Source organism: Cajanus cajan, chromosome 1 (genome assembly GCF_000230855.2).
Source record: "Cajanus cajan strain Asha chromosome 1, NIPB_CcT2T_4, whole genome shotgun sequence".
Classification (NCBI taxonomy): Eukaryota; Viridiplantae; Streptophyta; class Magnoliopsida; order Fabales; family Fabaceae; genus Cajanus; species Cajanus cajan.
The window spans coordinates 19,135,001-19,158,398 of NC_138517.1; the positions used below are offsets into that span (position 1 = coordinate 19,135,001).

General features: G+C 33.5%; 1 protein-coding gene across 1 annotated transcript; it reads right to left on the reverse strand.

Annotated features, from left to right (window-relative positions):
• Window positions 1-6,608: 6,608 nt before the first annotated feature.
• On the reverse strand, window positions 6,609-10,950 carry LOC145958730 (receptor-like protein EIX2). The gene is made up of 2 exons (XM_083076250.1): window positions 7,424-10,950; window positions 6,609-7,041 (listed from the first exon to the last, which is right to left on the reverse strand). Exon 1 carries the CDS (start codon window positions 10,788-10,790, stop codon window positions 7,464-7,466), a length of 3,327 nt encoding a protein of 1,108 aa, XP_082932376.1. The 5' UTR covers window positions 10,791-10,950; the 3' UTR covers window positions 6,609-7,041; window positions 7,424-7,463.
• Window positions 10,951-23,398: the final 12,448 nt, after the last annotated feature.

The window sequence follows — 23,398 nt, forward strand, 5'->3', positions numbered from 1 at the left end:
ACGTAATCGGCGGTTTCTTCTTGTTGGCGGCGAATTGCGCCATGAAGAGTCGGCTAAAGACATCAAAGTCGGTGATCGATCATTCAGGAAGACCGCTGAACCAATCAAGCGCTGCCTTCTTGTGTGTGCCCATGAACAATTTGCAGCGGACCTCCATGCTCCCACCACAGATCAACATTTGAGCTCGGAAGTCCGTCAAATGCTTACTGGGGTCCTGCGTTCCATCAAAAGGCTCGACCTGTGGTATCCGATGATCCCTAGGGATGATCTCGGTCTCTATGGCTTCCGAAAAAGGTCAAAAATCTCTAGGGACCTCCAGCATGACATCCTCCTCCGTAGTCCTGGTACTGGCCGCTATTCTGGCCTGCATCTCGTCCGCTCTCCTCTTGATCTCTTCATTCTCACACTGAATGGCCTCCTCTCTCTCCCTGGACCGCGCATTCTCCTCCCTTAGGCCATTGATCATGGCCATCATCTCCTCCATGGTAGGGTGTTGTGCGTCGTTGTTGTTGTTGTCGCCTCTCGCCATGGTAAAGAGCAAGTTCTTCTCTATGACTTGGGGCGCAGGAGAAGTTTCACCGTAGCCCCACGGTAGGCGCCAAAATGTTCCGGCCAAGGGGTGCACTAGGATTTTTCCCTAGGTCATGCCTCAAAACTAGAACATTCAAAAGTGTAATCTGCCTTCTCAACTCTAAGGTTTTGGATTTTATGGTACGTCGTTCATGGGCCTCTTGGCCCCGAGAATGAAGGGATTTCCCTAACCGTTCTTACCACGATGACGCGGGGTTAGTAGGAACGAGCTTAGTCAGGTTCCGACCGACTGGGTCCATACCGAGGGTCTAGTCAGGTAAATGCCGAGTAGTTCGTTTATAGGCGAGAGGAATCGAGCTACCAGGTCGAGTCGGGTTATGATCGGCTAGGTCTATGCTGAACCTTCAGTCGGGTTAATGTCGAGTAGAAGACCATGCTCGTCTTATTGCCGAATGGACGACGGGGTCAGATTGCAACCTGGACGGCACACTTGCCTCCTAGTCCTGAGCCTATAAGGCGAGAGGGCTTAGGGCCTGATGACCTAGTCGGGGGTTAGCCGAGTAGAGGTCAAGTCGGATCTTGACCTGGACGGTACAATTATATATTAAAATAATACACTATAAGTTGTGTAACCGTCAACGACTCTTAACTTATGGTGCGTTCATTTTTATATTTAAAGAAAATATTGAAATTAAATTTTATTCTTTTAAATTACTTAACCGTCAATTCATGACATGACTCATTTTTATATGTTAATAAAATATTTAAATTAAAATTTTCTTTTAAATCTATTTTAATTAAGTTAAAAAAAATCTACTATAACTTGTGTAACTGCCAACTCATAGCACATACATTTTTTATATTTTAAGAAAATATTTAAATTGAATTTTCTTTCTTTTAAAAATTAAAATAAAACTTAAAAGAAAATAAAATTTAAAATAATAAATAGACGAAACTTTAAAAAAGTTTACTAAACTTATTTTATTTGAAAAGAATATATATATATATATATATATATATATATTCCTTTAAAACTTTTTAGAGTTTAATGTTATACAAGAATATTTTTATATTTTAGGAAAATATTTCAATTGAATTTTTATTAAATATATTCTAATTAAAATATAAAAAAAAAAAATATCCACTACAATTTGTGTAACTGCCGACACTTGACATGATTTTTTTTTTTATATAGAAAAATACTGACAATAATATGAAAAAGAATCACCCAAAAAGGTTGACAAACTTGAAAAAGTAGAAATAATGTAATTAAGGAGAATATTGGGAGATTGAAGCATTTAACTTTAGAAGTTATAATATACGTGGTCAAATGAAACAAACTCATTTCAAATTCAAAGCATGAAAATTAGTGGCACGTACCTTAACAATGTTGAGTTGCAAGGTCAATCGCTTGAACAATCTCCCAATAATCATATCACAAAATAGCATGCGGACACGGGTGCAAAATATAGAATTTATGGTAGGAATTTTTCATCAAACATAAAAATATGTGACGTAAAAAAAATGTGATGATAATTTTGAAAATGAGTCTATTTTTTTTACGTCAGCCAACTGCATAAGTATTTGACATAAAATTTAAAATCTATGTTAGACAGGAGTCACACTTGACGTAGATGTAAATTTTACGTCAGACCTATGTAATCCAACGTAAAATAGATTTTTATATTTCCCTAAACGCGCCTTTATCTTCTTCGCGGGAACGACTTAGGTTAATATTACAGGCGATTTCCAGCGAAAGCTTACTCGAATTCGTGGGGAGCGTTTTGAGTGTTAAACGTGCAGTTTCAAACAAAGTAATAATGATGCGGTGCATAAATTGCATAATGATGGATGCGAATGTGAAGGAGTTTTTCCAAAGCACATACACAGGGGGTGTAATACAGGGTGAGGTTGAACAAATAATGAAAAAGAAGGATAGAGAAAAATAAAAGATGAATGAAAGAAAAAGTGATGTGAGTAGTGAATATAGTATAGATAACTGTTAGTAAAAAGAAATGTAAGTAGAAGTACTGAGAGAAAAAGGCACCAAAAATAGTATGGAGTCGGAAAAATAAAATATGCGCTTACGCATATGATCCTTTCTTTTTTCTCCAATTTTTATAGAATTTTTAGGTGTTCATTATTAGAAAAGCATTATTTTTTTTTTCGAACTTTATTGCAAAATAATATTCACAAAAAATTTTTGCGAATTTATTTGCGAAAAATAATTTACAGATATTTCTTACAAATTTTGCTACAATTTTAAATTTTAAATGTTAAATTTTTGATTTTCGATTTTAAATTTTAAATTTTAAATTTTAAATTTTAAACTTTAAATTTAAAATTTAAAATTTTAAACTTTAGATTTTAAATTTTAAATTTTAATAATTTTAATCAATTTATTAAAAATTTAAATTTAAAATATCTCTATTTTCTGAATTCATTTTTTCCCTTTGAAATTATAAAACAAAAATCATATTTAAACTTACTATCTTAATAGATTTAAAAATTTAAATATATAACTATATTTTATTAGAAATTCAAATTTAATATATGCCTAATTTTAAAATTTAAATTAAATTTAAATTTTAAATTCTAAATTAAAACTTTAAATTTTAAATTTTAGATTTTAGATTTTAAATTTTAAATTTTAAATTTTAAATTTTAAAATTTAGATTTAAGATTTTAAATTTTAAATTTTAAACTATAAACTTTAAATTTTAAATTTAAAATTTTAAACTTTAGATTTTAAATTTTAGTTTTTAATTTTTAATTTTTAATTTTTAAATTTTACATTTTAGAATTTAAATTTTAAATTTTAAATTTTAAATTTAAGATTTAAGATTTAAGATTTAAGATTTAAGATTTAAGATTTAAGATTTTAAATTTTAAATTTTAAATTTTAAATTTTAAATTTTAAATTTTAAATTTTAAATTTTAAATTTTAAATTTTAAATTTTAAATTTTAAATTTTAAATTTTAAATTTTAAATTTTAAATTTTAAATTTTAATATTTAAATTTTAAATTTTAAATTTTAATTTTAAAATTTTAAATTTTAAATTTTAAACTTTAAATTTTAAATTTTGAATTTTATATTTTTAATTTTCAATTTTAAATATTAAATTTTAATACAAAACTCTACCTTTAACTATTTGCGTCTGTCATATATTTAGTATTCGAACTGAAAATATAAACCCATCCACTTCAATTATTACCCTCAAACAAAGAAATTCCCTCAAATTATACTAAATTACATTTCACCCAATTAATGCAACCCGAACAAATTATACCATATTAAAGTTTACCCAATTAATTCAACCCCAAAACTCCCAATTACCATAACCCAAATAAGAAACACCGAATTGAAGTCGAAAAATTTTATCCTTTCACTTTTCAATGTTTGCAAAGACGGCAAACAACACATTAATACGCAGAGACACAGTAATTAACAGTCAAATAATAAAAGTCCAAATAATAACGGTTACGCTTAAGTGGAGTTTTGCATTTGAAATAAGGGTGGGTGGTTTTCCTTTTGGGTGTGGAAAAATAATTGTTTTGTTGCGCGTCTTTGTCTATTATAATCTTATGTGTTGCTTTGTGTGTGTCTGGCATGAGAAAGTTGCCTGTTTTGTAAAAGTGTTATTATAATATTCATTAAGTAAAATAAAAATCATCAGCACAGAAAGGAAAACACGAAAACAAAATATAATTTCGATAATATAAAAAGACGAAATTGAAAATGAAAGATTGCAATGCAATTGACCCAACAAACCATAAAAACGTAAATGTGAATGAAAAATTGAAATGGTTACAAAGAAAGAGAGAAGGTGTTGCAATGCAATGAATGGGTCTCCGAAATTTTGAAACATTGATAGTATAAATGAATTATACAAAAAAAAATACTAAAAGATTTCACCTGGGTATCAGGGGGACGAATTTGAACTTATATATGTCGAAGCACCTATAATTGAAGATAATAAATCATCACAACAATAAGTCAAAAGGAAAAAATAACAATCCGAATGAATTTGTAGGATAGGTTTTGGTTTGCCCAAACACCCAAAAAATTGTAACGTACAATGAGAAGTTATCTGTAGTTCTAGAGAAGTTATGAATGCGAGAGTAGTGGGTTGGTTTGAAAAGTGAAGGAGATGAAAGACACATGTTTAATTTTAAAATCCTATTTTTTCTATTGCCGGTTATATCCATATAGATTAAGAAAGAAAACATATTAATAAAGGATAAATTAGTCATTAAATTTGTGGAAACAAAACTGAAGTATCCCCTTTATCTATTTTTATAGATATATATATATATATATATATATATATATATATATATATATATATTGAGGGGTTATAATTATACCGGTGTCATTTTAACTAAGTGTTACACCGCTCAATAACTTTATATTAAAGGTAAATTTTGTAAATCCAACTGTTAGATTAAAAGTTCATATTACTTTATATGTGCATATCAAATTTTGTTAAAATTGAATAGCAACTTGAAAATAATTAAAGTGTTCATATTTTAGTGTATTTTAAAATAAATATATTACGTCAATTTTGTTTTATAAAAATGAAGTATCAAATCATCTTGGATTAATGTAAAATTTTGTATATATAATCTAAGAGATATGAACTTTTAATCTAACGGTTGGATTTACAAAATTCACATTTAATATAAAGTTATTGACCGGTGTAACACTTAGTAAAAGTTACACCGGTGTAATTATAACCCCTATATATATATTAATTAGTGAGGTTAAAACACTTTGTACCTCTATATTTTTTTATTAAAAAAATATTTAAAAATTATTAATATTTAGTAGATTAATAGATGTTGCATTTGGTCATTAAGCTTAGAGATCTTAAGTTAAAATCTTATCTTAGTAAGAATGAGTAATTTTTAATATTATTTTTATTATTTAAAAATATAAAAGTAAAATCATCTTTAAAAAAATATCTATATTAAATAAGATCGATGCCTTTATTATATTATATGTTATAGATATATTATAGATTACAGATAATAATCCATCCTTTACCATCAATTACATTCAGTACTTATCACATTTGAAAGAGAAGTTTAAATGTTATTTATAATAATCCATCCTTTATATGTCGTTTTCAATATTTCTTTTTCCAAAAGAATAACGTTTGTAAACTGTATAATTTCCATGTTTTTTTTTTTCTTTTCAGAAACTGTCTAATTTGATCTAATTCAACCACTTTCTAAATCTGATGAGAAAACCGTTTCGATGTAGATATGATTTTCACATCAATGATTTAAATAGTGAAATTGACAGCAAAAGTTATGAGATCTAATTCTAATAAAAGTGTAATTTGGATAAATATGAAAAATCTTCACACACGTTAAAAGAAAAAAAAAAGTTAGGCCACTGAAATTGGACTTGGCCAAATTGATATAAAGATAAAAAAAAAAAAAAAAGGAAAAAGAAAGCTAAGACTGGGTTAATAAATTCCAATCAAGAAGCAAAGGGAAACAAAGCACTGAACTATAAACTGAAGAAAAGATGCACACGCCAGAGAACAGGTCACAGAACCAGCTTGTTTTAATTTCGTCTATCACTGTTCTTATTTTCCCTCATTTCCATGAATCTGTTACTTTTATTATTATTATTTTGCTTTTCTATACTTTGCCTACGGTATACTGCATAAAGTTTATTAACACTTTTATTTCTTTATAAAAATGATGAATTTATTTTAGAGAAATTCATAAAAATGCTTATAAATTTGTTTTCAAACCGCAATTCTCTATTGTACGAATTCTTTCGTGGGATTGATCTAATCTGAATTCCTGATTTCACTCCCCTTTTTCACCAATTTCATTCACCAATGTTGCATCGTACTTGACCACTTCTATGGTAAATTAATACGTGGTATAGTATTGTAGAGGTATTTTGATTGATACCTAGTGAGAATTCGCACTAATGTAATGATACCTTTATCGCAGATTATAAAACCAGAACTTGGATAGTGAATTTACAGCTTCTAGTAAAGTGTACAAACTCTCAACCATTAAATGAAGGAATATAAAAAAAATGCAAAAGAAATGGCAAAACTGAATAAGACGCAATTGTGTTTTAGAATGAAAATCATTGTATCACTTATTCCTAAATAAGAACTGGGTAATGGAACCCAAGTTTGTGTTATTGGGCCTCTTATATCCCTTATCTATCTTCATGACAATTATAAGATAATTCATTCATGAAATGTGAGTGAGAAGAACAACAACACAACACTGGCTTAATGTTATGCTTTAGAACTGTTATATGTGGGAATTGGCAAGAAGCACTTGAATTAAAAAGAAAACATTACAAACAAATTACACAATAAAACCACAGTAAGTTTCTGGAAGCAAGATTTTACAATTCATTTACCGAGTACAAGACAATGTCAACTACAACACTAAGAAAATATCTTGTAGCAACCAAACCAACGATTCTTTCATCCCAGATCAGAATTGTGTACCACATCTTTGTTTAACTGCAACAATTTTTATTACATGCGTTAAAGTGGTGAATTGAAAGATAAAGACAATTGTATTTGTAATTTGTCTACATGAAATTTCAAATGAATGTAAATATCATAATTTTGTAAAAACGAACATTTTTTATTTGTCCTTGTTAAAAAGGGAGTTGCATTTCGCAGTTGTGGGATTGGGGAATGAAACTCCCAATCTTCATGTTGGTAGGGTTGAGGCAACCACTAGACCTCTGAGGGCAATAGCATGTCCTTTCTAGAATCTTCAAAATGAGCTTTTCGTTTGAAATATAGATTATTTTTTCAATATGTGAAGTAATTCTTAATTTATTTAACTGTGGCATAAGATAAACCATGAATGTAAAAAATAGAAGCTGCAACATACCTGGTATAGCCTTCGAGCCAACAACAGCACTTTGCCACATTCACCATAGGGTCCCCAACCATACATATATGTAATCTGTCAATCTATTCAAGAACATGAGATAAGCATTTCTCCAAGGACGCCAAAGAAGTATTGACCCTAATAAACCCCAAAATCCAGTGAAGAATCCTACTCCCAAGCTCATGTATAATGCCTCATAGAAAACTGAATCATCACCATAAACTGTTGGTTCTTGAGACTTTACTGCTGCTGGTTGATATCTATCTCCGGGACAACTTTTGTTAAGTTGTTCTCCACAAAGACCAACATTTCCTTCAAAACTAGAGGCTTCAAATGTTTGAAAATGTCTTCCTGATGGAATTCTTCCGGAGAGAGAGTTGTGTGACAGGTCTAATTTTCCTAGACCATCAATTTCAGAAAGAGAAAAAGGAATTCTCCCGGTGAAATGATTTCTTGATAAGTCAAGGGAATCTAGTGAACTTAAATTTCCAATCTCAAAAGGGATTTCTCCACTCAAATTGTTTCTTGATAAATTCAAAGATACTAGCCCAAGCAAATATCCTACCTCTTTTGGTATTTCACCAGTTAAATTATTGCAGGAGAGATCAATGCTCTTAAGATTCAATTCTGGATCCGTGAACCCTTGTTCCACACCCTTCCACATCCATGTTATATCAAGCTTATAATTATTAAAAATGGATTTTCCATATATTTCATAGAAAGTGCTATTCAACCAATATATATGATTTAGAGTTTCACTTCTGTTGATGCTTTTTTCTGACATTGCAGTAAAATTATCTAAGCATGTTGGAATTCCTTTTGATAACTTGTTCCATGAAAGATCCAACAGTTGAATATGCTTCAAATAGCATAGATGATTTGGAAGATTTCCAGAGAAGTGATTCCCTCGCATGTTCAAGATTATCAATTGTTGCATACTTTCTCCTATCCATGATGGTATGGAACCAGATAACATATTTTCACCCACATCTAGCATAATTAAATTGCTACAATTCTTCAAAGTAGAAGGCAATTCATCCATTAAATTATTCTTTCGTAAAACCAAGGATTCTAGTTGAACAAGGGATCCCATGGACAGAGGAATCCTCCCTGACAATTTATTGTTGCTTAAATCGAGAAACAGTAATGAGCCAACTGATTTCCAACAATCTGGGAGTTGTCCCCTTATTTGATTGTTTGATAAATCTAAGGTGCCCAAGTTTGAAGTTGTGCTTTGATCACATAAGAATGAAAACAAATCTGAAAATTTATTATCAGAAAGCAGCAACTCTGAAGCTTGCAGCAGAAATGACGGAACTTTGCCCTCAAATTGATTTGAATTTAGAATTATAGATGGTCTGTAAAGAAGCTTCAATGATATATTAGGAATTTCACTAATGAGATTATTTTGAGACATATTCAACATTTCGATATTGTAAAGGTTGTTCCAAAACCATTCTGGTACATAATCATTAAGCCGATTATCAGAAATGTCTAACCAGGTTAAGGAACTTTGAGTTTGGAGCCAAGTTGGAAAACTTGGACCTAAGTTGCAAGATCTTAGTCCCAAGTATTTTAATTGGAAAGGAGGAACCCAACTAGGGGCAACTTTTAGAGACAACAAATTCTCTGATAAGATTAAGGATTCTAATTTGGAAAAATTAGAAAGATGCGATTCAGTGACCTCGTCCTCCAAATAATTTCCATCCAAACTAAGATACTCCAACTTAGATAGCAATCCAATGTTTTTAGGTAGCATGCCAGTAATTTGGTTAGACGATAAATCCAAACTTTGAAATATGTCTTTGTTGCACCAAGAAGAATTTTTAATGAAGCTAGAAAGTTCCCCATTCAACTTGTTATATGAGAGGTCTAGAGTCTGTAGTGTGCACATGTTCCCAAAGAAAGAAGGAACCTTGCCTTGCAGTTTGTTATCAAAGAGGTAAAGAGCTTCAAGAGAGTTCATTATTTTTCCAAATCCATCTGGAATGGGACCTTCTAACATGTTATTGTAAAGGTAAAGGGTACGAAGAGTGGTGGTAGAGTTAAAGAGCCAGAAAAATATAGTTGATGATTTCAACATATTTGAGGAAAGATCAAGTAAAACAAGAGAAGATGCAGAATTCATAATGGAAGCAGGTGACATAAGAAAATTCCCATCCATAAGACTACAATTTCGTAAAAAAAGATTTTGAAGTTTTGAGCTAAAGTTGAAATTACCTTGAAAGAATGACGATGACATATTATTATAAGAAAGGTCAAGAACCACAAGAGAAGGAAAGCTTGGAAAGAGAGGAGATGACAAAACAATGTTATTATCATAAAGATAAAGCTCTTGAAGATTAAGGCTAAAGTTGAACAATATTGAAAATGTTGAGGATGTCAACATATTAGCAGAAAGATCAAGGATGGTAAGAGAAGTGGAAAAGTTGAAATGTGGAAAAACCAAGGATCGAATATCAGTATCTGAAAGAGAACAATCAACTAGTCTCAACTCTCTCAAGTTTGGTATAAGCTTGTTGATCATTAGCAGCCAATGATGAGAGGAGCCAAGATTATGTAAAAAATTCAAGTCAAGATTTGTTAAGGAATAGAGATTAGACAGCCATTCTACATCCTTAGATTTGACATCAAAATTACCAGCAAGTCTAAGAGTGTGCAAGGAAGGAAGATTCCCAACCTGGAAAGGGAGTGCTCCAGAAAATGAATTTCCCAAAAGATCAAGATACATCAATTGTGAGAGATTTCCAAGTTGATAAGGGATTTCTCCATTGAGATCATTTTTACCTAGACCCAGATACCGTAAATGTACAAGGTTTCCAAGCTGAGAAGGAATTTGTCCATGGAGATAATAATTGTTCGTTAGATCTAGAAACCGTAAATGAGTAAGATTTCCAAGTTCCCAAGGAACCCTCCCACTAAATGCAGAAAATGAGAGATTGAGGTATTTCAAGTTGGTGAAGGAGCCAATGAGTTTTGGAATGAGATTCCCTCGAAAATCGTTATTGCTGAGATCCAAATGTTGAATATTTTTCATGTCAACCAATGAAGTGATATTGATGACTCCTCTCAAATATTGTGTACCCAGACCAGGTAGATGAAGCATGTGTACATGACCTGTTTCATTGTTGCATTGAATGCCTTTCCATTTGCAGCAATCTGTATTATTGTCATTGTCCCTCCATGTAGATAGCATGCCATAGTCATCTATGAGGCCTCGTTTGAAGTTGAGGAGTGCTTGCTTCTCACTCTCTATGCACTTTATTTCTGTAGTATTGGGAACCCAGTTGAATCCAAGAATGGATCCTGCTGCATGCAATAAAAGTAGCACAAGTGCATAATTTTGTTTTGGAAAAGAACTGCTCATTATATTTATGCTTGAGACAACTAAGAGTAAAATGAAGATGGGGAACTGTGATCAAGTTTCTCTTAGCCTTAAAGCACGAGAGATTGATGGCAGGATTTATACAGTTGATTGTAAAGCTATATGAATAGGTTGTTAATTCTCGTTCAAAGAAAAGAAAACAGTTTCCCAAAGTGGATTTTTAAAATTTAAAAAAGAAGACGAGAAACGTAGTGGTGTATGTACGTCTCTTAATTTACTCAACTACTCTAGCGTGATTGGCATGTTAAAAATGTTTTAGTTTACAAATTTATTATTATTATTTATTGATATTCTTTTCATGTGTACCTCCATCAGTTCTATGGAGATTTTAATATATTATTATAGTTAAAAACACACTAAAAAAACTTCGTATAGTATTAAAAAAATTAAAATTAAATATATCTACATATTAAGACCATCAATTTATATCTAGCTTAATTTTAAAAATATTCAAATTCCGCTTAAAATATAAGATTTATCAATATTGATTGACAAAAGTGGTCTCTTAATTAAATTGTTTAAAATTTTAAGCCTAACTTTCAGTATGATAGAAACTATAATTAGGAGGAGGATATTTATCTTGTGTGAGCTCATGATTTTGTGTAGAAATTAGTTACTATTTTGATGGTAAATATTTTTTTATATAAAAAAATACTCATTTTTTTGTTATTGATATGAAATATTTATCGATAATATTAATATATGGTACAAACAAAATAAATTTTAATAAATAATATATGTTACAGAAACAAAACATAAAATTTAAGAAATATTCCTAGCAGCGTGACACCAAGTTATGGGACATTTATGTAACATAATTTATTTATTTATGTCTAAATGGATCTACAATAGCTCCAAAATAAAATGGTGTCATATTAATTTTATAAGAAATTAAAATATTATTATACTTTTTATTAATAAAAGTTGAATGCATGAATCATTGTGTATTTACGTTGATATTTTTGAAATCGGTATGATTACTAAGTCTGATTTTGTGGCCCTCCTTCAACACTGATCTTCTCAACTCCAAATCTTGATGTAGACAAACTCTGCCTTTAAATCTCAAAATTCCATCAACACCTAACTTAAATCCAACTACCTTCTCTATACCTAGTAGCCCCAAAGCCTTTAACGACTCAAGATTTTGCAATTGCTTCACTCCCATTTGCCTTAAAAACTCACTAGATATGGTCATCATTCAACAACTAATGTGATATGAAGTAAAATCCACTTTGAGATTCAAATCTCTAAACTTCTCAATTAACTATAACTCCTTAATCATCAATGAAGAAGCATGGATGGACTTCTTACTTAATGCATCCACCACTACATTGACCTTTCTAAGGTGATAAATGATAGTCCTTTAGAAACTCCATCCACCTCCTCTTTCTCATATTGAACTCCTGCTAATCAAATAAATATTTCAAACTTATATGATCCTTAAAGATATTGAACTTGATACCATACAAGTGTAATGTCTCTAGATATTTAAGGCAAACACCACAACTACTAATTCTAAGTGATAAGTAGGATAATTCATCTCATGCACCTTCAACTGCCTTGAAGCATAAGAAACCACCACTACAAGAATTTCACAGATTAGTGAAGGAATTTAGCGAGGGATATAATTCAAAGTTATTTGCTCAATAATTAGTGAGGGACTAGAGATGGAAATTTTGTTGGAAATTGTGACCAACTTTTATCTCCTAGTGAATCCCTCACTAGAGTTAATACTTATCTAGCAATAAACTTAGGCCTTCATAAATGGCTTACAAATCCCTTGCCAAATTGTTAGCTAAAATTAAAAAATTAACTTTCATCTAGCGAGAGGGTTTTCTCATCGCAAATTCTTCACGAATAAGCTATAAGTACAGTCTTTACAAATCCCTCACCAATCCTTCACAAATTAGGGAGGGAAATGTTTTTTTTTTTTTTTTCCAATTTCTCATAAATAAAAGAATAAGTTCCTCGCAAATTGTCTCACAAATTTAGAGAACAAGTCCCTCGCAAATCTTTCACAACACCAAGTTTAGGATTTTTTTCTTATCCTTTTATTTTGTCCATATATATATATATATATATATATATATATACATAAAGGAGGTATATTCACTTACTCGAAGAAGAAGTCTTGGTAGACTTCATTCAATAACTCATGTTTTACATCAAATTTCAACGATCCAACTGTTATATGATTTCATTAATTCAAAATTATGAGTTACTTAGTGTAGCTTAATAACTTACTCCTTCTAAAAAGAGGTGGGTGTAAGCTAGAAAATGCTTATATGGTAACATACACTCTCTCCAAAACAACTTATTGATCATCATTCTATTATAAAACAACTTAAAACAACAACTTTTCATCATGCAACTTGTGCTCAATGCCACTACCATGACGCTAGATGCCTTTGAGGTAGGGGGCTCCTTGTCTCCCCCACTCTTAGTGCCAAACTACGTAACTGCACTTGACGTTATTGAGGTAGAGCTTCCTCTCTCTCATGGTTAGCATGGCAAAAGCTTACACTTGACCCCAATGTATAATGGTTTCCACACAATTCACACCTGAAACTACTCTATTGGTGCCCGACATGATTCTAACCCGAGATAAGTTTCTCTTGTCATGCTTGACGTTATTCAAATTATGCTAACTTGATTCCAAATCGAGACGAGTCTCTTTTCTCATGTTTAGCATCACCAATCTTAAGCTCAGTGTGAGCAAGACAGAAGCCTTTTGGTTGAAGCAATGCCGGCCGATGCCATGAAGACATACTTAATACAATATCCATTAATATGCACTTATGCAAAACCCAACTTTTGGGCCATCTGATATGAAATTCAACAACTTTCCAACATGCATTGCATAAAATAACAACTATGTATACAAATGTACAACATAATTTTTCCACCTAAAACAACATACATCCATTAGAAATAAAAATCACCACTTCTTCTTTCAAACAACCAAAAAGCTTAACCCAACACATGTATCATCCCCATTTCATATTTTGAATCCAAAGGCATCCACTAAGCACAAAATCAAACAACAATTCATCATCTTGAATCAAACCAAAATCAACACAAGCTTCCTTTACCTCTTGTCGATCCAAATTCAAAAAGAGGAAAAGAGAAGAAAGAATGACACTACTTTAACTTGAGAACCTTGGCTTTGTAAGCTTTGAATCCACAAGCAACAACTCAATCAATTGTAAAAGGATTAAAAAATCAATTCCAAGGAAGAAAGGCTAGAAAAAAACCCTTTCAGTTTCAGAGAATCTCTTATTAGCTTCTCTATACTTTTCTTTAAAACCTGAACTTATGAGGTTCATATCTTAAGAAAAATCTTATATACCCTCCTTAAGCTGACCCAACTCAACTACACTTGAAACTACCTTAGAAACACTGAACTCTTAGGGTCTTTTAACCACAAGAGTTTCAAACAACTCCTCTAGCAACACATAATTTAATCGTTAATACATATAATTAAATTATAGCACCACAAAACAACAATGTTATTGGTATTACTTTTTTATTTTATTTAATGAGTTGTATACATATGATTATATATATATATATATATATATATATATATATTTTATAATAATTTTTAACTAATTATATTTTTTTTTCTTGGATAACAATGTTATTGGTATGGAGATACCAACTTTACTTAAGAGAATCGATTTCAGTACTATTTAGACCAACATATTGTTAGTAATTAATGAACTAATTTTATGTGAAAAAACTTTAGACTAAAATATATTTTTAATTTCTTAAAATTAATTACTTTTGATTTTGGCCATTGTAAATTTTTTTTCTTTATTTTATTCTTTTAAAATTAAAATTATTGTCTTTAATCTCTATTATTTTGTGATTTTTGTTAACTATACTTGTGTTTAGCATGTGTGTTAGTATGCAACACTTCTAAAAAAATTCATAAATTCTTAAACTAAAGGTTATTTATCTTTCCTAAAATGAAAATTACAATTAATGATAAAAAAAACATTTTATAAAAATTGAAACAAAATATTTGATTATTGTTTTGAGATAAAAATAATGATTCCAAATTTTACAAGATACTTTTTTATATAATAATTACAATTAAAATATACTCATTTTATATAATCTAAAATTGTGTTGTTAAGATTCTGATACTCCGTTTCATGCTTCTTCTGATTATTTAGCCCTGTCATCTATATACTGATTTTATTTATCCAACTTAATTAAATACCTAACGTGCTATTTAAATAAAACCTTAAAAAATGTGTTATTTAAATATCGTAGTTTCATGCTTATGATTACTTAGTTTTGTCATCTATATACTGATTTTATTTTACCCAACTTAATTAAAACCTAACGTCGTATTTAAATACAGCCTTAAAAGAAACTAGGGATGTTCATGGATCAATTTTTTGAAAAAATTGATCTGAACTGAACTAAACCGTTTTATAAAAGTGGATTGGTTTGGTTTTTTTAAAATATGGATCGATTTTTTTAAAATTGGATTGATTCAGTGCAGTGTAGTTATCCACTTTTTACTCATATATGGATCGATTTTTTTAAAAAACTAAACCGAACCAAATTGATCCACTTTATAAAAATGGATCGGATAATTGAACCGGTTTTATAAAGTGGTTTGGTTCTTATTTTTTTCAAAATGGATCGGATTTTTCAATACGGATCAGATTGGTTATGGATTGGTTCAGATCAATTTGGATTTTTTGCACACCCCTAAAAGAAACCTGTTATTTAAATACCATAGTTCTAGCTAATTCAAAAGATTCACTACAAGAATTTCTCTTATTACATGAAATTTTTTCTGTAAATTTTCATAAAAATTTGCAGGAAACGTTGTTCCGACAAATTTTTCTGCAAAATTTTATCTGTAAGTAATACCTTCGTGGATAATATGTTTTTGCGAATTTTAAAATTCGCAAGAAATTTTCCTACGAAAAAAATTCACAGGAAAGTTTCATGCAAATTTTTTCGTAAGAAATTTTGTAGGAATATTTTTTACGAAAAAAATTAAAGAAATTACTACAAATTCTATCAATAATTCTTCAACTTTCAAATGCTCACAATGAATTCATCCGAAACATTTGTTTCCAAACCTTCAACATGTGATACATAATCTTTTAAATTTTAAGATTGTAGATTATATGCCCAACACTCAACCATACAAATCAACTTGTAAGGCAAGTGTTACTCTAACTTATATACTCTTTAATTGTTTTATTTTCAATCGATGTGAGACTGGAAATTCTTTTAAATTATTAAACTTGTAAATTTAAATATTTTTTATTTTACTTGCGGATTAAAATTGGCAAGAAAATTCGCAGGAAAAGTTACCTGCAAAATTTTTCTACCATTTAGTAAATATTACTTGCGAATTTATTTTTGCAAGAAACAAAATAAATTTTTTACAATATTTTTTACAAATTTTTATTAGAATTTTTTTTATGACCATTAAAATTGTAGCAAAATTTACAAAAATTTCTTGTAGATTATTTTTCATAAAAAGATTTATTAGAAATATCTATAAATTATTTTTTACAAATAAATTTATAAAGAAATTTTGTGAAATTATTATTGCAAGAAAATTCGTAAAAAAATTTTGCGAATATTTTTTTTTATAAAAAATTTGTAGAAAAATATTGATTAGTAATCATGCCAATTAATAATTAAGGGTTTGAAAGTGACCAAAAGCACCAATGGCCAAAGTTGTGAACCACGTTTGTAGCAAACAAAGGTGGGGAAATATGTGACCAAAAGCACCAATGGCCAAAGTCGTGAATCACGTTTGCAGCAAAGGTGGGGAAATATATATTATCAGGTCATCTTTACCGACGCAAATTCTAAAGTGATCTCCTTTTTATATTTGTTACTTTTTATGGGATGCGTAGAAAGCTGTTATTTATTTATTTTTTTTAATTTATGTGTGTCCACAAGGACCACAACTATAAACTACTTATATACATATATATAATTATGTGGACTGAAAACATAAATTTAAGTTGCCAATTAAGAATCTACTCCAAAACAGCAACATAGTAGTCCAATAATCTTGCCATCTTGTAGCATGACTCTCAAAAAGTGATCATCTTCCAACCTATTTTTACCTTCACATAACAAGTATGATCATCATAATCCAACCACAAGGAAAAATGTAAGGGTAAGCTTGGATTAAAAAAAAAATAGTATAAAAGTATTAAACTAACTATATAACAACTTTAGCATACAACATACACCTACAATTCAACAACATATCCAACTTGATACATAGAAGACACAACTTACTAGCATACTAACTTAGTATATCAATAATACAACTTCTTAGCACAAACTATATTGTATTAATTAAGAACCTAAAGGAAACTCAACACTCCACTTCAAGAGACAACTATACCCAAGAAGAGTTTTTCAACAACTGAGCTTGTGGAGCTCCACTACACCATATCCTCACAATAGAATATTCATCTTTTAAAACAACACCTCTCCTCTCTAGTCCCAAGTCAATCGTCATAGTATTACAAGTACAGGCATTAAGCATTCACAACATAATCCAACACTACACATCCTATAATCTTACAACTATACAATAAATTAACTTACGATTTTCATTTATAGTCAACTTGTAATTTAAGCAGCTAAATATCATTATACATCATCCTAGATCCACACATAATGAACTAGAATCACACAATCACATAATTCATGTGAGTAATCTACTTAACACATGTTTAACACTTACTCAAATAAACAACAAATTCTCATTTAGTAACCCATGTTCGATGCCAATCTACTTGCACCCGATATGGATGAGGCAGAGAACCTTTGTGTCAATCAAGCCTGACGTAACTATACCTACATCCGACCATGATTGGGAAAAAGGTCTCTATCTGACTCATGCTCGATGCCATTCAACCTGCGCCCGACATTGTCCAGGTAGAGAACTACTACCTTGATCATGCCTGGCTCCACTAAACTAGGGTTTAACGTCACCATGTCAAATAGTCTTTAAGGCAACCATGCCTAGCACCCCTTAACCCATGTTCGGCATGACTAAGTCAGAGAGCTCACCTCTAACTCACACTCGACGCTACCAATTTCTTGCTCACTATTAGTGAGACAGAGAGCCTCTAGCCTACATCATGCCTAAAGGTGAGTATATGGACTGGTCCAACCCCTTTAAGGCCCGACCCATGAAGCCCACATTTTTAACAAGCCAGATAAGCCTTACCCATGAAATAAATGGACTATTTTATGAGGTTCGTATTTAGCCCATGAAAGCTATGGATAAACAAGTTGGTTCGTAGACCCAATTTATAGGACAAAATTTTTATATGGATTTGGAATTGTAATGATTATTATTTTTAAAACAATTTGTAAATTCTTGTGTTTCATTTTCTAATTTTTTTTATTGTGGATATTGAAGAATAATTTTGAAGATTTTTATGTGAACTCTTTTTACCAATGTTGGAAAATTTATTTATAACTGCATTATTACGATATATAAATTGGGGTAATAAGGGTGTCACATTTAGTGGTATCAGAGCAAGTCGATCCAATCGACCATGAGTTATGAGTCTACTATGATTGTTTGGTAAATGAATGATGGAATGAATTGATTGTGGAACTTATTGATATGTTAGTATGATGATTGATTATGTTTGTTGTTATTTAATTGTGTACTCTAACAATGTTTTGCTTTATGATGAGGATAATGATGATGATGTTGATGTTTCCCTTGTGTTGTTAGTGTTGTGCTTACTTGTATATACAGGAACCCATAGAGCATTCTAAAGCAGATCAAAACTCATCAATTTATGAAATTAAACATACACACATACTCAGAATTCAACATGGAATACGCAAGAACAATCAAAAGTAAGAAGAGAAAACAATTGTACAAAACCCCTTCCCATAGGCATACATCATACAACGGATTGGGGGCCAATCCGGCTACCCAAGAGTTATTCTCACACTACGAGTGAAGTTTCTCACTCCCCCCTTACCTTAATTAATCAAAGGTGAAGTGTGAGTAGTCTCTTGATGACCTTCCTCTTTTGGTTCTCCCAAGTCTTCAGAGCATGGAACGTAATAAGAGGAAACGTAAGGTAGATGTGAGAAGCGTAAAACAAACTCTAAAGCCCTTTTTACTTAAAATAATAATAATAATAATATAATAATAATAACAAAATTACTATTAGGACCTCCCTTTCACCCTTTGATAAAAAAATTAAAATAATCAAAATATACTTCCTTCTTTAAATTAAAATAACATATACTTAACCTTAAATAACATACATTTCCATAAGAACCTATCTTATATCAAACAATTGAAATACCTATTAAAATCATGCTTTATATCAAAATAGAGTTCACATTAAATAGTTAAAAATATTAAAATTCTTCCAATAATTACAGTAAAATATTAAAATAATTAATAACATATTCTTAATTTAATTTATGAAAGTTAGAGTGTTACAAACACAACTCAACTACACTTAGAGACTGCCTTAAAAACATTGAACTCTTAGAATCCCTTGACCATCAGAGTTTCAAACAACACCTCTAACAACACATAATTTAATCATATAATTCATATAATTAAATTATAGCACCACAAAAATAACATTGTTACAAGTATTACTTTCTATTTAATGAGTTATATATATATATATATATATGACCTTTTATATAAATTTTAATTAATTATATTTTTTTGGGATAACAATATGTTATTGGTATAGAAATACCAATTTGCTTAAGAGAATCGAGTTCAATACGTACTGTACCTGTCTAAGGGCACACTCGTACTCTTCAGTGGGAAGGGGCCGAACGAGGGTCTTCAAGTGAACTCTTCTGCGCGAGGGGGAGGTACCTGCAAAAGGCACTCCAACGCTCAAGTCAGGATAAGCACGATATTCTAGGATAATTTATGAACAGTAACATACCTTGACAAAAGTAACCTATTTATACTACCAGTGATGGGCCTTGTCAGTAGTGGGCCTCTCCTGAAATTTACCAAATTAGGTAATACGATGCTAACAGGCTAATTATGCCTTAATCACGCACTTATCCTTATTAACCACGATGAGGGCTCTAATTGTTGCCTCTTCATTCGGCTCGGCCTTAGACCGTGCCGTTACTAGTTTGCTGTGCTGAACTGCCTGTTCGAGGCTTGTTCGAGCCGGTCCATGGCCTGCAAAGATGTCTACGGTTCTATTCGTATCGGTCTCGAGCCGAGCCGATTGTATTATGAGGCTCACTTCGGCCTTCGGTTATAGCCCGAGCCGATGCTGGTGTCAAGATTTTTGGGCATAACACCGCGTGGGTGTCTGATGGGACGACACATGTTGGTTCACGTGACCGATAGGGTCCTCCCGGTACACAAGCCCCCAGCCTTGAGGAGTGGAACGACGCAAAGGGTAAAATTGTCTTGGTGGCAGTCTTGAAAATGAGGTCAAGCGTTGGCGGGAAACGAAGAGTTGCACCAATTGAGTATTAATTATGCGAGGAGTTATGGCCATTGGTGGAAGGCGAAGGGTTGTCCGTTAGGGGAATACTAAAGGTTGCGACCGTTGGGTATTAATGACGCATGCGAAGGGCCGCGCGTTGTGAACCCTTGGATTACAGAGATCCAACGATATGCAGAGGGGTGTGGCTTTTGGGGTGTTCCCGCGGAGCGCCTATAAATAGGCGTGTGGGGGGGGGGAAACTTACGCAGTAAAAATTTGCTCTGAGCCGAAATCACGCAAGTGTTGGATTATTCATCAACCGCAAGTCTTCTATAATCAGGTACGTAATGGCGGATTTAGATATCGTTCATGTTGACTCTTCCGGGGATACGAGTAGTTCTGCTGGTGCTGCTTCGGGGACAGCGTCGGACCGACACGATAGGTCGGCCTCGGCCTCGAATGGGTCTGACAACACTGGATCTGCTTCGGGGTCAAGGCGCGGTGCTAGCAAAGGCGATTTCGCGTCGGTAATGGGTTCAGAGGACCGGCCATCCACAGCTTCAAGACAGTTTCCCCCTATCATGACGCCTGGCTATTCATGGGTGCATGGGGAAGTGGGTAGCGTATACTCTCGGTATGCCGAGAAGAACGCGATCACGCTTTTTCTCTCGGCAACGAATTGTGTAACCTTCCCGGCCGAAGAAGATCCCTCTCCGATTTTCTTTCAGCCGTGCCGAGGTGATGGAGGTCCAAACCCAGATTTCGTCTTCTTGGATCGAGGAAACAGCAAATATCATTTCTTTTACGTGTATGATTACATGTTCCGCGACTTGAAAATCTCACTGCCGTTTGACGGGTATTTCGTGGGAATATTGCGCCTGCTAAATATGGCGCCGACTCAGCTTCATCCCAATACCTGGGCCGCCATGCAAGGTTTCAGACGGTTATGCTTGTCTCTCGGCCTCGAACCCACTCCTCTCCTATTCTTGTATTTCTACTCTTCTCGGCCAGCTAAGAAGGTCAAGTGGTTGTCGTTGGTTCGACATGCTGATTGTTTGTTGCAGCCGTTTACGACCTCGTATAAAAATTTCAAGAGAGGGTTTTTGAAAGTGATGATTAGGCCGTCGACGGGGAAGAAATATTTTTTTGATGAAGACGAACGGCCTTTGTTTCCGTTGTACTGGACTCGGAAACCGCGCAAGTACGACTCAGTGTCTACCTCCCGACTGTCCCCGGAAGAGCGCATTACTTTGAATTTTTTGATGAAATTGCCTCGACCGCTGCCGTGCCGTCCTCTGGTTCGGTTATTTGAGACGACCGACCCGACCGAAGAGCTAATTGGTATAGTACTTTCCTAGTTGTTTGAATTCTTACGTTATCATTGATTTTGACTTGATGATGTGCAGGTATAATGGCGAGCCGTGCCGATGACGATTTGGACATTCGGATATTGATCCGAACTCAACTAGCAGTCACGGCGAGAAATAGGGCTCCGGCCGACACCTCTACGCCGGGAAGTGCGCCCCAACCTCAAGGTGGATTGAGTTCCACCGCTAGGCCGAGGAAAGGAGGCAAGGGTCCGGCCCAGCCTCAAGGAGAAAAAAGAAGGCCCGAAGGGGGGAGGGTCGTGGAGGAAAGCCGGCGGGCGAAACAACAACGTCTAGCCAACCCGAATGCTCCTGAAGGGTTGACCGGGCCTAGCTTCTTGGCCGGTAATGTCAATGCTCAAGATTTCTTGAGTCAGGATTTGACCTCCGAGGCTGGGCAAGGGGTGCTGAGTCGTATGAGCTCGGCCCAAAAGTGGAACTTTTTCTGTGAGTTCCAAGTTCGGGCGGTGGCCTTGGCTCAGAGCATTGTAATGGAGCCGAACGGAGAGGCAGACGGCCTCCGGCGTCAGTTGGCGGAGCAAGAGAAGTCTTTACGAGAGACTTTGGCAGCGCTGACCGACGCGCAAACGGCCAACAGCAAGTTTCAGGCCGAGCTGGACCGCCGGGGGCGTACGGTTGATGACTTGGCGCTGAAAGTCCAGCGTTTAGAGGCCGCCCTGAAGAGCGAAACGGAAAAGGTTGAGCTGCTGAGTAAAGAGCTGGAATCCGAGAAAATAGCCTTCGGGGCTTATAAGGAGAAGGCTCGTAGCAAGGTTCTGTCTCAGCATCAGGCTGGGTTCAACCAAGCGGCTCGGCAGGCGCGCCACTTTGGTGACTTCCCCTTGGACTTCCAGCTGGATATGAACAAGGACTTCTTCCAGGGGAAGTTAGTGGATCTAACCTCTATCCCGTCGGATCAACAGCCGGACGAGGAGGCTCCGGTTCGAGCAGCCGGGCCGAACGAGGAGACGGCGTATGAGGAATGTGCCCCGGAAGATGGCCCAGTGCAGGGGGATGCGGAGGTGCAGTCTTAGGTTTAGGTTTTTGAATTTTCCTTTTTGTATGAATGGGCCGATAGTGCCCTTTTTTTTTTTAATTGTTGTTTTCCAGGCCGATAGCGCCTTTAATGAATTTGTGTTGCCATTACTCCTTAGTTGTTCAACTTACCCTGCTTGTGTAATACGGGAAATTGACCTGTAAAAATAATTAAAGCCACGTCCTTGGCCGAGAGACATCTCGGGAGGGAAGACGTAAAAATAATTAAAGCCACATCCTTGGCCGAGAGACATCTCGGGAGGGAAGACTTGTAAAAATAATTAAAGCCACATCCTTGGCCGAGAGACATCTCGGGAGGGAAGACTTGTAAAAATAATTAAAGCCACATCCTTGGCCGAGAGACATCTCGGGAGGGAAGACTTGTAAAAAATTAAAGTCACATCCTTGGCCGAGAGACATCTCGGGAGGGAAGACTTGTAAAAATAATTAAAGCCACATCCTTGGCCGAGAGACATCTCGGGAGGGAAGACTTGTAAAAATAATTAAAGCCACATCCTTGGCCGAGAGACATCTCGGGAGGGAAGACTTGTAAAGAATAATTAAAAGATAAAAATGCAAAGCAAGTCAAAGATAATTGTTGTGTTGTTATTGATTGGATGCCTCATTAAAAACCTTGCCGGCCAAAACCTCTTTTCACGATTTTTTAAGAGGAGAAAAGACCGGTTCAAGGAAAAGAGTGCATCGTTACACATAGTTGAAATGTAAATAC

What these genes read in the sequence shown, in the direction of transcription:
- LOC145958730 (XM_083076250.1), bottom strand. Translation starts at nt 10,790, where the DNA reads ATGAGCAGTTCTTTTCCAAAACAAAATTATGCACTTGTGCTACTTTTA.